Genomic DNA, 13,080 nt, shown 5'->3' with positions numbered 1-13,080 from the left:
GCATCCAAAACTTATTGTTATCCAAAACCTATTTCCAAGCTATTTGTTTTCTTAAATTCTATTCAGATTTTCTTGCATTTAAGAGCTAAACATTGTTGGCAATATTTCTGTACATTCAGTCCAATACTGAGGTAGAAAAAATCCAGTATTTCCTCAGTTTTAAGAGAAGTTATTTTAAAGCTGTAATATAACAAGAATGAGACCTGTACTTTGTTGTATTTTCTCCTATTACATAGAACTGAAATTGGAAATCTGATTCATCACCAGGAAGAAAATATTTGTTTGCTAATAATTACACAGTATTGGTATTCACCACAGTGGCTAAGGAAAATTGCCTTCTAGCCCTGTTTTCAGTCTGTGTTACCATTGCCTATATAGTACCTAAAGCAAAACCCCCCAAAAATCCACTAGGAATTGGCACTGTAACAAAATCCAGTAAAGCAGTAGAGAATTGTTTTAAATTATTTTATTACTATTTTTATTCATTGCTTAAAGTACACTGAGCAGACTGACTGGGAGTTCTCTGATACTTCAAAAATTACTTTTTCTTGTAATTACTAAAGACATGAACTTTATTAACAGCTGTTTTGACTTGAATTCCTAAGAAGTCAACTTCTGTTTTCTCTTGACTGGATAATAACACCAACACTGTTATCTAAAATGAAATTTGCCAGCAGAAAAATAACTAAAAGTTACAACTTCTCTGAGTACCTGATATAGGTAGGCAACATGGTTTTACAGCATCAAGAACCTGCAGTATGAATATAAGAAGTTATCAGCACCTCACATTTTGCCCTTTCTATTCAAAAAGTTCACCATCTACAAAAACATTGGAGGTACTTGCTTGTTACTTTCATCTAAGAAGGTGCTGTTAATACAAGGATCATCATTCTAACTTGTCATGTATCCCAGTTAGCAGTCTAAAAACCACTGAACCATGACAAATATGAAATTATTCATATATTGAAAAACAGCAACTATACTAGTACAATACACAAAAGACATTCAATAAATTTGACTGCAATATACAAACAGGGATTTTATTATTTCTAAAGCTCAGTAACAAATTATGGTTTTATTGCATTGTATAGCAACAGGTTTCATAATATACTAAAAAGAAAAATAACTAAATGCAGAGTATTTCTTATAAAACTTGCAAATACATGCATTGGAAAAAGTTGGAAATTCATAGGGATCTTATCCCTTCTTCCCACTCTTACAATTTGCCAAGGATAGGTGCTTCCCCACATATCCTAAACTACATGCTTCTTTCTCTATTAGATACAAAATAACCTTTCCCATACTCATTTATAATCCAGTCTCTAGAATATTCACGTTCACAGTTCGATAGTGTATTTTATAGTAATGAATGTGTAGGGTCATTATCTTGCCTAGAGGGGAAGGGCTGAACCCTAATTCACTCTGGGAGTAGAGGTATGTGATCAGCATCTCTCTGTAGGAAGGCATGGCACTCAGTGGAAAGCCTCTGTTGGAAGGAAGAACCAGTCTCGCTGAGCTTTAAAAAGAAACACCAACAGGCCAAGAAGGCTATGTTGTGCATGTGAGGTATTGTGGTGGCACTGAGAGGTGTCAAACAACAGAAACAGTGATGAAACTGAACCTTCTTTTCTTCTCCAAGTGAATAGCTCTGTTGTACATCTGGATTCTGGCAAGAAGGACATGGAACAATTAAAAACTTATATTAAGAGTTGGTTGTTGTTTTTTGTTTGTTCAGTTGGTTGCAGGCTTTTTTATGTCAAAGCACATAGTCACAATAAAGACCACTTATTTTTTCTCCTTCAGTTGTGTAAATGTTCTCTTTAGGCTTTAGTAAGTAAGTAGCTAAAGTAAGTTAGTAACTGGAAGTGTGGCATTCTTCATTGACAATCTCCCAGAAACTTTTAAGAAATCAAATGCATAGCATATAACAAAGGTGTTAGTTACAACAGCATACAGACGTTTTCAGACGGCAAAACTCCTTTGTCTTAACCATAACAGTTTGAAGGCTGGAGATGCTGAAATTATGTTAGAATCCAGAGAAAACAGAACAATAATTTAAAGCACTGGCACACCACTGCTACAGCTATAAACAACTATCTCTCATTTGAAATGGGGGTAGAGGTAGAATATATTCCTGAAGAACAGTTAACTCTAAAAATACAACGTTTTACAGCTATTTGACATAGTTCTGTGTGTTCACCACTCCTCAAATGGTCTACTGACAATTGCATAAATATTATCAGATAATATGCTTACATTTAGTGGATGACAATGATTGTTCAGATGACTCTCCAAGAAGACCCTTCAATTTCTTCTTCAGCTCTCTGCTGGTTTTCTTATAGAAAAATAAATCTTTTTCCAGTTGCTGGATTTTTACTTCATACCCTTTCAGGGTTTCTGCAATACCTTCACTATTTTTTTCTAGGAGAAATAAAACTAGTTTAAGAACCAAGTATCTGTGTCAAAAATCAAGACGCCCAACTAGACAGAGTATCTTGATGGCAGTTTGCTTGCAATGTGCATGTTTTAACTAACATGAAATAAGATCAAAAAGGCTGTGCCAATCCCACCTTTTAGCTGTAATAGTACTTAGAAGATCAACAGAACCAATATCTTATGACTCTTCATTATCAGTATATTCAATATAAAAATACAACAATTCTGATACTTCTTTAAAAAAATACCCAGTTTTGCATTCATACAGACACCATGTGTCTGTTCCTTGACATCTTACATAGCGATAGAATTAGTGACAACGAAAATATATCTCTGAACCTTATTATTTATTTTTTTTCATATGGAATACAGTATTTCCATTCATGACCGAAGAAAATACTTGTTGTATAATTCCCCTCCAAGAAGAAAATACCTTTGAAATGATTCAATATAAGCTGTATTTTTTTCTCATGTTCTTGGCGCTGGTGAGTCAGCTGCCTGTCACACTGCAACTTGATGTGTTCAAGTGCAGATTCTAATTCACGCATCATGTTTTTCTGGTGTATGGACTTCATTTCCTGTTCTTCAATCTGCACTTGTAATTTTCGTTCAGACTCACGTAGGCCAACAATCTTAGAAAGAAACACACTTTTTTTGATTTATCAAAACATTTTAAGAAGCTCTTTTACCCTTCAGCCTAACAGATTAAAACACAAAAGCACTGGATCTCTACCATTAAGCTTATACTGGAAATAGACTTCCTACTGCTACAAGTTGTCACTTCAGGACTGGTTACATTTTGATCACATGGACTAGTAGATTTTTTTTTAATAGCCTGTGCAAAACTTAAACTGAAAGAACATTGCTTTCCAGATTGTGAAAAACTTCCAACTCGCATCCCATAGACAACTTTTTTACAAAATTGCCAAAGGTTCATCCAAGGTCACAAAGACACCCTGTCATAATGCATTTAATATTTAAGTTTCCAAATGTCAATATGATTTCTAAGCATGTAGCTGCACACACTGCAGAGAGCTTATGTAAAATCAGTTTATACTGGTGTCATGGTTTGACACTGGTTAAAAGCCAGGCAGTCATGAAAAACTATTCACTTATTTTCCCCTGCTATAGTTTAGCAGAGGAGGAGGAAAGAAAAACTAAAGGGCTCGTGAGTTAAGGACTGGGAGGAAACACTTTAAGGGCAAAACAGGCTCAAATTTAAATGGTATAATGAAAAACTTATTAAAAATATTAAAAAAGGATAATGAAAACTAAATGAAAACCTGTTGAACATCCTTTTCCATCCTCCCTCCAGCCCTCCTTCCTTCCACTGACAGCAGGTTGTGACAACTTTCCTCAGTTTTTTCACTTGAAATCTTTCTTCAGTTCACTTAAGGAGAGGATTTTGTTTTGCTGTGCCATGGGACACTGTTCTCTGCATTCTAGCATGGTTCTAATTTTCAAGAGTAGAAGTCCTGCCTGACCTGCTGTGAGTCCCTCGAAAGGACAATGCAATCTTCCCAAAACTGCATAGCGTGGGTGATTTTAGTTCATGGGGTGTAGTCTTCTAAGGATAAACTGTTCTAGTTTGGAAACAACGGCTCTCTATCTTCTCTCTCTGTTCAAGCTTCTCACTAAACTACAGCTTTTCAGCACCCACTCGCTCCAGCATGAGCACTTTTTCTCACAGGCTGCAAGGGGACCTCTGCATCCCCCCATGCATTTCATGAATTACAGTGAAACAGTTTATTGCATTTTAAGTCCTCACCACGGTGTGTAGAAGAATCTCAGCATAGAAGAATCTCAGCCCTGATGTTTGGAGCACCTCTCCTTCCTTTCACTGACCTTAGTGTTGCCATGTTGTTTTCCTCATGTGTCTTCACCTCCTTTTTTCTGACTCATAAGAAAATTGTTGTCTGTAGGTTTGTTTGTTCTCAAGTTCTATCCTTTAAAAAGTTCTTATGGGGTTTTGCAACACTAAAAGGTCGATCTCGTCTGGGTTCTCTATCGGGGAAATGCTCCCCATGTCCCTTGCTGTTGGCCACATGGACCCTGCCAGCGCTGTGTGCGCAGTGCCGGCCACCGTGGCAGGCACCATTCAGCGCCTCTCTTCATGCAGGACGCCCGAAAGGAGGAGCCACTACCGCTGTCCCTGCCCTTCTGCCCGCAACACAGCTGGCTAAAAACAGCCAGGCAGGCACAGGTCACCACTGGCCGTGCCGAGGTGGTCCAGGCTGCATGGCCACAGCAGCCACGTGCTGGTCACGGCACGCCCTCAAGCCCTCCGAAAAGAACTGCACACACTTTTTTCCTTCTTAAAGATTTCATTACAGAGGCATTATGAACTTCTCCAACTAGGCCAGCAGCATGTCCATTGTCAGAGCCTTCAGAGATTGGCTCTGCTGGACATAGTAGAAGCTTCGAGCAGCTTTCTCTATCATAAGCCACTTCTTCCCCCACTAAAAGCCAGGCCATGTTAAACCAACACAACTGGATTTAGGAAAAAGGCAATAGGAATAGCTTTATGAAGCTTTCTGAAAGCCTGCAATCAGGAAGAATTTGAAGACAATACCACTGTTCAAAAATGCTATTTCTCTGTAAGTTAGCAACACAGAGCACTGGAAAGAGGCAAGGTAATTTGCAGATTTTCAGCACCTTTCTAGCTAATGACATCAGATCAAGATATACAAAGTTAACCCACAAGTATCCTATTTAAGTTAACATAAAATTAACCATAATTTAATAGCAGATCTATGTAACCTGAAGATATATTTACCAAAAGTTTCTTAAATTTATTTTTATTTCTTGTCACCATCTCAATATCTGGAATAGCAGTAGAAAATGGGATAAAATATTATTCATAAGCCAAAACAAACCTTGTTGAAATAACTGATTATGATAGCTCTGAGCTCAGCAGCAGACAGGGAAACTAGCTTCCCTATTACATTATGCTTGTTCTGTGAAAGACTCTGAGAAGATGACCTAAGTAAGTGCTGGCGATGATGAATACTTTCATTTTTGTAATCAATTGCAGCTACAAGGGCTTCAATTCCTTCTTCAAGCTGGAGAAGAATATGTTCTTCCTACAGAGAAACACATGAGTGAAATCTTAAAAAAAAAAAAGCTCAGAATTAATCTTTCAAGGTATCTTTAACTTTATTCTCAAGAACAAACCTAAACTTAATGGTCAGATGAACTAATTGTAGGACAGACAGTGGAATGGAGACAATAAGAGGTAGAGCGCAAATCTAGAACTTTTCCTGCTATAGCACTCTTGCCACAATACAGAGGTTCATCAAACGTCTCATCGCAAAACTAGAAGTCATGTTTCTCTTTTTATCCTTCCCTCATCCTCACCACAGTTTGACTTCTGCTATTATTTTTTTTTATTATTTTTGGATGTACTAGTTTTCTGTTGGATTAATGAATTTATCAACAGTCAGTAGGGAGTTTGGTGACCATGACTTGTGTGGGGAAGTGGCAGAAATGCCTGACCTGAAGCACTGCAGATTTTGATGAATGGGGCGTACTGGAATATTATCAACCTCAGACATAGTCTCATATTGCTTCTCAAGACCTAAAAGTAATCTGTGCATTTTATATGAATTTATTTTATCGTCAACAAAATGATACTAATCAACTCCAAGTAATGGGCCATCTATGTAATATGACTAATTTTCACTGTAAAAATAGAAAGTACTTCAGGTAAAGTTTGCTTTTTTACAAGATTCTATGAAAAAAATCAAGGGGCATCATTATGTGAATACATTGCTTGTTCTGTATCCTGGCATTAAAATACCTGCCTGTGATAAACTGATGAACTTCTAGTTTCCTTACTTCTCATTATATGACTCTTAGACCAATAGAGTTTGGCAAGGCACTATCTGACTTATGTTCCTCTGATCCTAAACTTCATTCACCAGTATATAATTGGTGCTATCATAGCAGTTCTAAAATTGCTATTTACAAAAGTGTTCAGCTTCTCCTCCTTATTTCTAGCTTACCTGATATTTGGAGACATTTTAGGTTCCAACTGGAACTCTTTATTATCAAACAATACCTAAATCCAGTATTTATCTCTGAGGTTCTTACTTACTTCAGTTGACAACACTTTACCATCTTTCAGTTTCTCCTCCATACTGTTTCTCCTTCTGAGCAGCTGGTCCCTTTCCATTTGCAGAGCCTGAATTTTTTCCAAAATGTCTGACTTGTCTTCAGTGGTGCTTCCCTGAAGCTGCATACTTTTATCACACAGCTCCCGATCCAGCATACTCAAGCGGGTAGACAATTTCATACTATCTTTGTTTAAAGCCTAAAAAACACCCACAGCAATCACAGATATAAAAATGAGATATTCCTTTCCAGTAAGAAAACAGTAGGTGACACTGTCATATTCAGAAATGAAAAAAATTGTTTGTTTCTTGCAATGGAACATCATTGCCTTTCAGTGGACAGATACCATAAAAAAAAAAAAAAGTTTAACATGCAGTTTTCTACATAATAAAAATTAAAGATGGTAGCCATTGTATTTAACAATGATACTTTGTTTTCACTCTTTCTACTGAAAAGCAAATATTGCAAATAGTCCCTGCTGTGTTCTCTAGATTGCAAAAGGACTTAGTCATATTCCTAAATAATATATCATAGATATCATATAATTTAATGTTCTGCAGTAACAGAATTCCACAGTTCAGAATGGTTTTATTTTGATTTTTGTTTTGTTGCTGCAATTTTGGGGAAGAAAAAGTGAATAAAAATTATTATCTATGTTAATTACATTTTAAATGTCAATTGGTCAAGCTACATATTATCTACATCACAGTGGTACAGACACAGGAGGTCCCTTGAGCTTCCTCTGCTATCTTATCTGCCCACCCCCACCACTAGTCTTTCAGTCAGCCTTATGACTGTGGTGAGTTTTGTGACTGTTTTCTTGAATCACCTGGCTAGATCTCAGTTTCTTGATTTCCAGGTGGCTTTTCTCTTGCAATAATGCTTCTTTTTTTGCTACAATGACTTCTCTTTTCTTTAAATCTTCTTCTAGTTCTGCTAACTGTTTGTGCTGTTGAAGAATTCTTTCCATTTCTTCATCTAGCCACTTCTTCTGCTCTTCTAATTTCTAAAGTTTCAAGAGAGATCCAGAGAGCATCAGCCAAGACACTTGGAGTCAGAATGTTATGATTATGTTTTACCTTTCTTCAGAATTACTTATAAAACTGTGGAAGACATTAACATTTCTAATGTCAGTATTAATTCTGCAACAGAATCCTTACTCAGAATAATACAAAAGACTGGACTGACTTAAAAGGGGCCTCAGCAATGTTACGTTGCTACATCTCATATAAACAAACTTCTATCAGATGCAGTATCTTTTCTAAAGAATATATATTTTAAAACTACTTATATAAATAGATGTCATCTACCCAAGCACAGTAACTAGGTTTAGATGGTACCAAGAGAATTCAGCTAGCCCATCCTCATTGCATTTTAGTTGCCCAAAAACAGCTCTTTGTGGAAAAACACCGAGTGACAAGAAATAATGAAAGAATAAAAGACAGTAAATGACAGCTCTGATACTGCAAGCATGGTCCATTAAAAATTTATTCTGAAGCCACAGTTTATCAGTAGATATATTCCTGTTAAGGCTAAAAGGCTTTCTTTATTTAACTTTTAAAATTTCTTTTCACCTTTAAAGACTTAGGGTAATTCATATTCCAGAGTCCAAATCTGAAACAATCTAGGTGGCTACATAAGATACATACTCTTCTAACCCTGTTATCAACAACTGAAACCAGAAACCAATACAATTTATGTCAGAGTATAAACCAAAACAAAATAAACACCTGAACAACCCACAGAACACTGAAAACACAGCGCATCAAGGTCACCCTCAAACCCACCAGACAGCCAAACTTGCTGAATTCACAGGTATCTGAATCAGTATTTTTGACAAATTATTGGGGGGGGGGGGAATACACTAAAGGCTCTCCTTTCTTTCATTCAAAAAGAGCAGAGTAAAAGAGCTGCTAGGTTCTACTCCCAGTTTTTGCTAAAAAAAAGAAGACAAAACTATGATGGAATACTCTTTTTTCCAAACAGTTTACAAAAATAGATGACTAGGGATGAAGAAAGATTTTTTTATTTCAGAGGTCACACGTATTTGGAATAGATTAACTACCTGTAGTTTCTGTGGAGTTCTCACTAAGTTATTTTTCTTTTTAAAAGCAGCTATTTCTTTATCCTTAAGTTTAAGGATCTTCTGTTGTTGCTCCATCTTAAGTTGAAGTTCCTGTGAACAAACAAAAAGCACCATTTTTCTTACATCAGTCAGTCAAATAAATTTCATGTGAGAGTCCCCACAAGATATAATCTGAAATACTGACCCTTTATAACTTTATTTATAATTTATTTATAACATTGCAAATCGGAGCTGGACATCAGGTAATAAAATGAAAAAAAAAATTGAAAAGAAAGGCAAAAGGATATTGAGGTAAAATGTTTATAGACAGTTTCTTTGGTGCATTTATCAAGAAATTAAGTCATTATAGAAAATTAGGAGAAAGCCTGGTAGTGTCATTTATTGGGGAAGGAGGGGCAAAAATTATTCATGCTAATCTTTGTCACAGGGAAAGAGGAAGAATCCTACTTTAATTTGTTGCTGATCCTGCTGAAGCTCTGCTTCCAGTTGTTTCTTCTTTTCACTCTCCTCAGATAGTCTCTTCTGTATCTGGGATTGCTGATGCTTCATCTGAGCCACTTTCTGCTCCAGTTCTCTTGCTTCTCTCTCACTTTGATTAGATAATGAAGCCAAATTCTTGGTGTCTTGCTGCTTCTTCTGCAAGGTCTGAATGTTCATGTCAAATTTCAGATTAAAAGCAGGAAAACTTGTAACTGAAATATGACTCAGTTTCATTTTTTATTTCACTGAATTCTTAGGGTCAGCAAGATTTAATAACTTCTGCCCAAACAATCACTTGTTATTGCTGTAGTTTCTGAGCTGGTAAAGTTGGCACAAGCAGAATTAAACATAATAATACTAATACCAATACTAATATTAATACTAACACTAACACTAATAATAGTAATAAAGGTACAGTTCATGCTTGATAATACAGTGGAAGTACTAAAATCTAGCAGAAACAACAGTTCTGGAAAATTTGCAGAGACACAATAGTGCCAGAATGTTGGTGTCAGAATGCTGGTCCTGAGCTCAAGTCAGTAAGCAAACCACCTCTTTCTGTATGGAACCTTTCTAACCTGCCATTCCAGGATTGAGAGGCACAGAGGACCTAAGCTGGCCCTATACAGAATGCTGACTTAGATGTAGCAGAACTTAAAAATAGAAGGTCAGTGTCAAACAAACATATCTGTGTTGGGCCTGGTCTTGCAAAGCATCACAGGGATTTGCTTAGAGCTAGGATTTATGTACTATTTTCATAAAGCATCAATTTTATTTATGGCAGGTAATACATTTGTAATACCCTCTCTTGGATAAGTTCTTCTATTGGACTATATACAATGATGTATGGACATCTCATATCTCCCAATACATTCTTAGTTTCTTACATACCAAGAAGATATTTTATGTATCTAACCAAGTAGATGTTAACCAGTGGTTTGAGTATAATAATATTAAGTTTCTCACTAGCTATTTCAATCAAACCAGCTTCCAGTATGTAAAACAGGTAAGAATTTTACAAGCAGAGCGTTAAGGTTCAGACAGAGATTTGCAAATCTTAAAAATCAGATCAGAAATACCTGCACTTTCACCTTAGCTGCCTCCATCTTCTTCTGGTACTCTTTCTGTAACGTAACTTTCTCAGGAATGTCTTTCAGCTCTTTACTGTCCAGCTCCTGAAGCTGCTTTTGTGTTTCAGCCAGTTCTCTTTTGGCCTGCTCAATTTCTTTCTCCAGTTTGCTCATCTTCAAAGAATACTGCCTGCTTACAGACTGAGCATCCTTACCTTAAAGACAGCATATACAAAGAGTTTAAAATGAATATGATAATCAGTTGAAATATAATACTCGCTTTTGGAGTTGAAACATTACTTACTTTGCTTTGGCTAAGTCAGTAATTTCTGATACATTTTCCAACACTAAAGGAATCTGCAGTTCCCTTCTAACTCTGAAATGGAGATAAAGAGAGTCCTAAACCTGAACGTTTCATGAGTCACCTCATGCCACCAAATAAAGTACCATCTGAGTGTCAGAGTTAAGTTCTTCTGCCTACTGTAGATTTTGATAAATTTGCTATCCTGTATTTCATAATTTTGCTTTGTTTTGTTTTGTTTCCCACAGAATAATATGCCATTTATTTATTACTCAACTTTCAGCTTAATAATTAGTAAATAATTTTGGATTGTGTTTCTACTCTGTGACTTGTCCTGTTTGGGCAATCTGGGATGGCACAGAATCTTTTTCAGACCACCTCAAGAGAAGAAAAACGAAGGAGAAAAGTGTGATTGGAGAGACTGAGGAAAGAGATCCTTCCTGTCATCACAATGCTAGTTTCTGTCAGGACAGCTGTGTAAGGGATATAGGCTATGAGGGACACTATTCCCTTCATCCACTTCTGACTGCCATTTCTCTACTGTTAAAAGAATAGAGAAGATACAGTGATGTATCTTTTCTCCTATCCCAGACATTATGTCACAAATACCTGTCTACAAAGTGATCAGTAGCACTAGCCACACATTAAAAATTACACTGCTGTTGGATAAAAGCAATAATCTGCAAAGCACAAAAAATATTTAACAAATAATCTTCATGTCATAGAGTAGGCTGTAATAAAAATTTTCAGTGTGATCAGAGCAAGTAACCAGCAAAATTTATGGATTTTTAGGCTATTAAAAGTATTCTTGCCTAAGATAGTCATGTAAATACTAAGACATATAGGACTTCAGGTTTTCTGTGCATTCTCTTTTGTTTCTGAACATCTTCATTCCCTACAATGATGGGAATTAGTAGTAGTAGTAGTAGATGTAGTATCCAATATCCAGTATCCCTACAGTAGCCAGTTACCTGTTCTTACTAATTCCTTAATAAGTTCCTCTTTCCTTTTGATATTAAGTGAAAGTTCTCTTATTTTTTGCTCAGCCTCAGCGAGTCTCAACTCTGAATTTTTTAACTTCTGCATGTTAAAAACATGGATTTTCTGGAGGCTGTCAATCTCTTCACCTTGAAAAAAACAAAACAAAATAGAGTTATAAAATCTGGAATAGATGTTGTATTCAAAAGATAGTGTTCTGCAATATTGACTGTGTGCCGTTCTTTCTTATGAAGTACAAGAATTGAAAGGAGAGAAGAAAGCAGGGTATTTTTCCCTGACATGTATCTAAACAGGAAAAAAAAGAATGATATGCACTTGCATTTCAAGACTCTAAGTCTGAAAAATATTCCAGAAAACACTTCAATATTTCTGGTAAGATAACAGAATCCATTTTCTTTCAATGAAGCAGTACTAAAGATTTATATCTGACTAGCTTTTTCATAAGTGAATGGCTTTCCGGCTAGTAGGTATTACTTAGAGGCTACTAACATCAATTTCAGAATGGTAAAGAAAAACAGAAATTGGAAAACCTACACTGAATTATAACTAAAAAAATATTTGTAACAAATACACATATTTTGCTGGGAAAACTATGCTAAACATGTGCTAAAGACATTATTGCGTATTCTGATACTGTAGTAAGATTTGCTTTAATGACTTCCATTGTACCTGTGGTTGTGTCAGTTTGTAGCGCAGATTTATTGGACAAACCAGACTTGTCTACTTGACATTTCACATCACTTACATCAGGAAGGAAGCACAAAGAAGTGTGATTTTGTGTCCATGTTTTGTTCATGGAATGCCTATAGAAGAATGATAAACATACTACTCTACAAATACACAGGGATTTTTTTTTCTTTAAGCATCATGCAAAATAGATGATCTTAACAGAGAAGAATCTCAAACTTACAAATTTATGCCTTCTTTCTCATCCACACCACTTCCACACACACCACCATCCAATCCCCCAATCTTCAAGGTAGATTCTGACCCCCAAGCAAGGACTACGCAATCTTTGCTAAACCTACATATATTAAACTTATTTTGCAGTATGCCCAGTTGGTCCCACAGGTTTCTAATAAGTATCATTAAAGATGATCTCGTATCATGGAAGGATTAGGCAGTAATACTGCCTTTGCTATAATTTTTTCTGCAACAAATGTTAAACAACAAAAAATTACTTATATAAGGTTTTCTCTTCGCTGCCTGTGTCTTCATCACTCTGATCAGAGAGGTGGTGGTGAAGGACTTTATCTTGCTCTTCTAACTTGCTCAGCATAATCTGTCTGCGAACATGGAATTCTGCCATTATCTGGGCCAGGGACAAGACAGGGGGGCTGGTATACCCCTGTCAAAAAGCACATGAAAATAGTGATGGGTAAAAATATTGCAACAATTTAGCAATTTGTTAGTCATATTTTAAAAAATATTTCACCACTTGAGCTTGTAAGCAAAATTACAGGTTTTCTATAGTAACTGTGAATACCTTTGTAACAAAAGGTTTTGCAAGAGCCTAGAGGAGTTGTGAAACATGAAAGAGGGCATTGTTACAAATTCATTATCCCAAGTACTTAATATATTGGTAAGAATAATAA

The 13,080-nt window shown here is 36.1% G+C and overlaps 1 protein-coding gene across 5 annotated transcripts in view; it reads right to left on the bottom strand.

Annotated features, from left to right (window-relative positions):
* Positions 1-451: 451 nt before the first annotated feature.
* The window catches only part of KIF27 (kinesin family member 27), a 29,370-nt gene continuing 16,741 nt past the window's right edge, over positions 452-13,080 (bottom strand). For 2 of the 5 annotated variants that reach the window (XM_086869292.1, XM_086869293.1), the window contains 12 exons: positions 12,667-12,833; positions 12,155-12,288; positions 11,458-11,613; positions 10,195-10,400; positions 9,083-9,280; positions 8,615-8,725; positions 7,379-7,555; positions 6,533-6,748; positions 5,313-5,519; positions 2,870-3,068; positions 2,257-2,421; positions 452-1,666 (listed from right to left, as the gene is read on the bottom strand). In XM_086869292.1, the coding sequence (XP_086725418.1) occupies positions 1,665-1,666; positions 2,257-2,421; positions 2,870-3,068; positions 5,313-5,519; positions 6,533-6,748; positions 7,379-7,555; positions 8,615-8,725; positions 9,083-9,280; positions 10,195-10,400; positions 11,458-11,613; positions 12,155-12,288; positions 12,667-12,833 (1,938 nt within the window). In that variant the 3' untranslated portion in view covers positions 452-1,664. The remainder of the gene's footprint in view (positions 1,667-2,256; positions 2,422-2,869; positions 3,069-5,312; positions 5,520-6,532; positions 6,749-7,378; positions 7,556-8,614; positions 8,726-9,082; positions 9,281-10,194; positions 10,401-11,457; positions 11,614-12,154; positions 12,289-12,666; positions 12,834-13,080) is intronic. The other 3 variants (XM_086869294.1, XM_086869295.1, XR_015281042.1) reach the window with 2 other exon arrangements.

Source organism: Cyanistes caeruleus, chromosome Z (assembly GCF_971803275.1).
Source record: "Cyanistes caeruleus chromosome Z, bCyaCae1.hap1.1, whole genome shotgun sequence".
Taxonomy (NCBI): Eukaryota; Metazoa; Chordata; class Aves; order Passeriformes; family Paridae; genus Cyanistes; species Cyanistes caeruleus.
The sequence above is the reverse complement of the archived record's forward strand: the minus strand, read 5'-3'. Positions and strand labels throughout refer to the sequence as shown.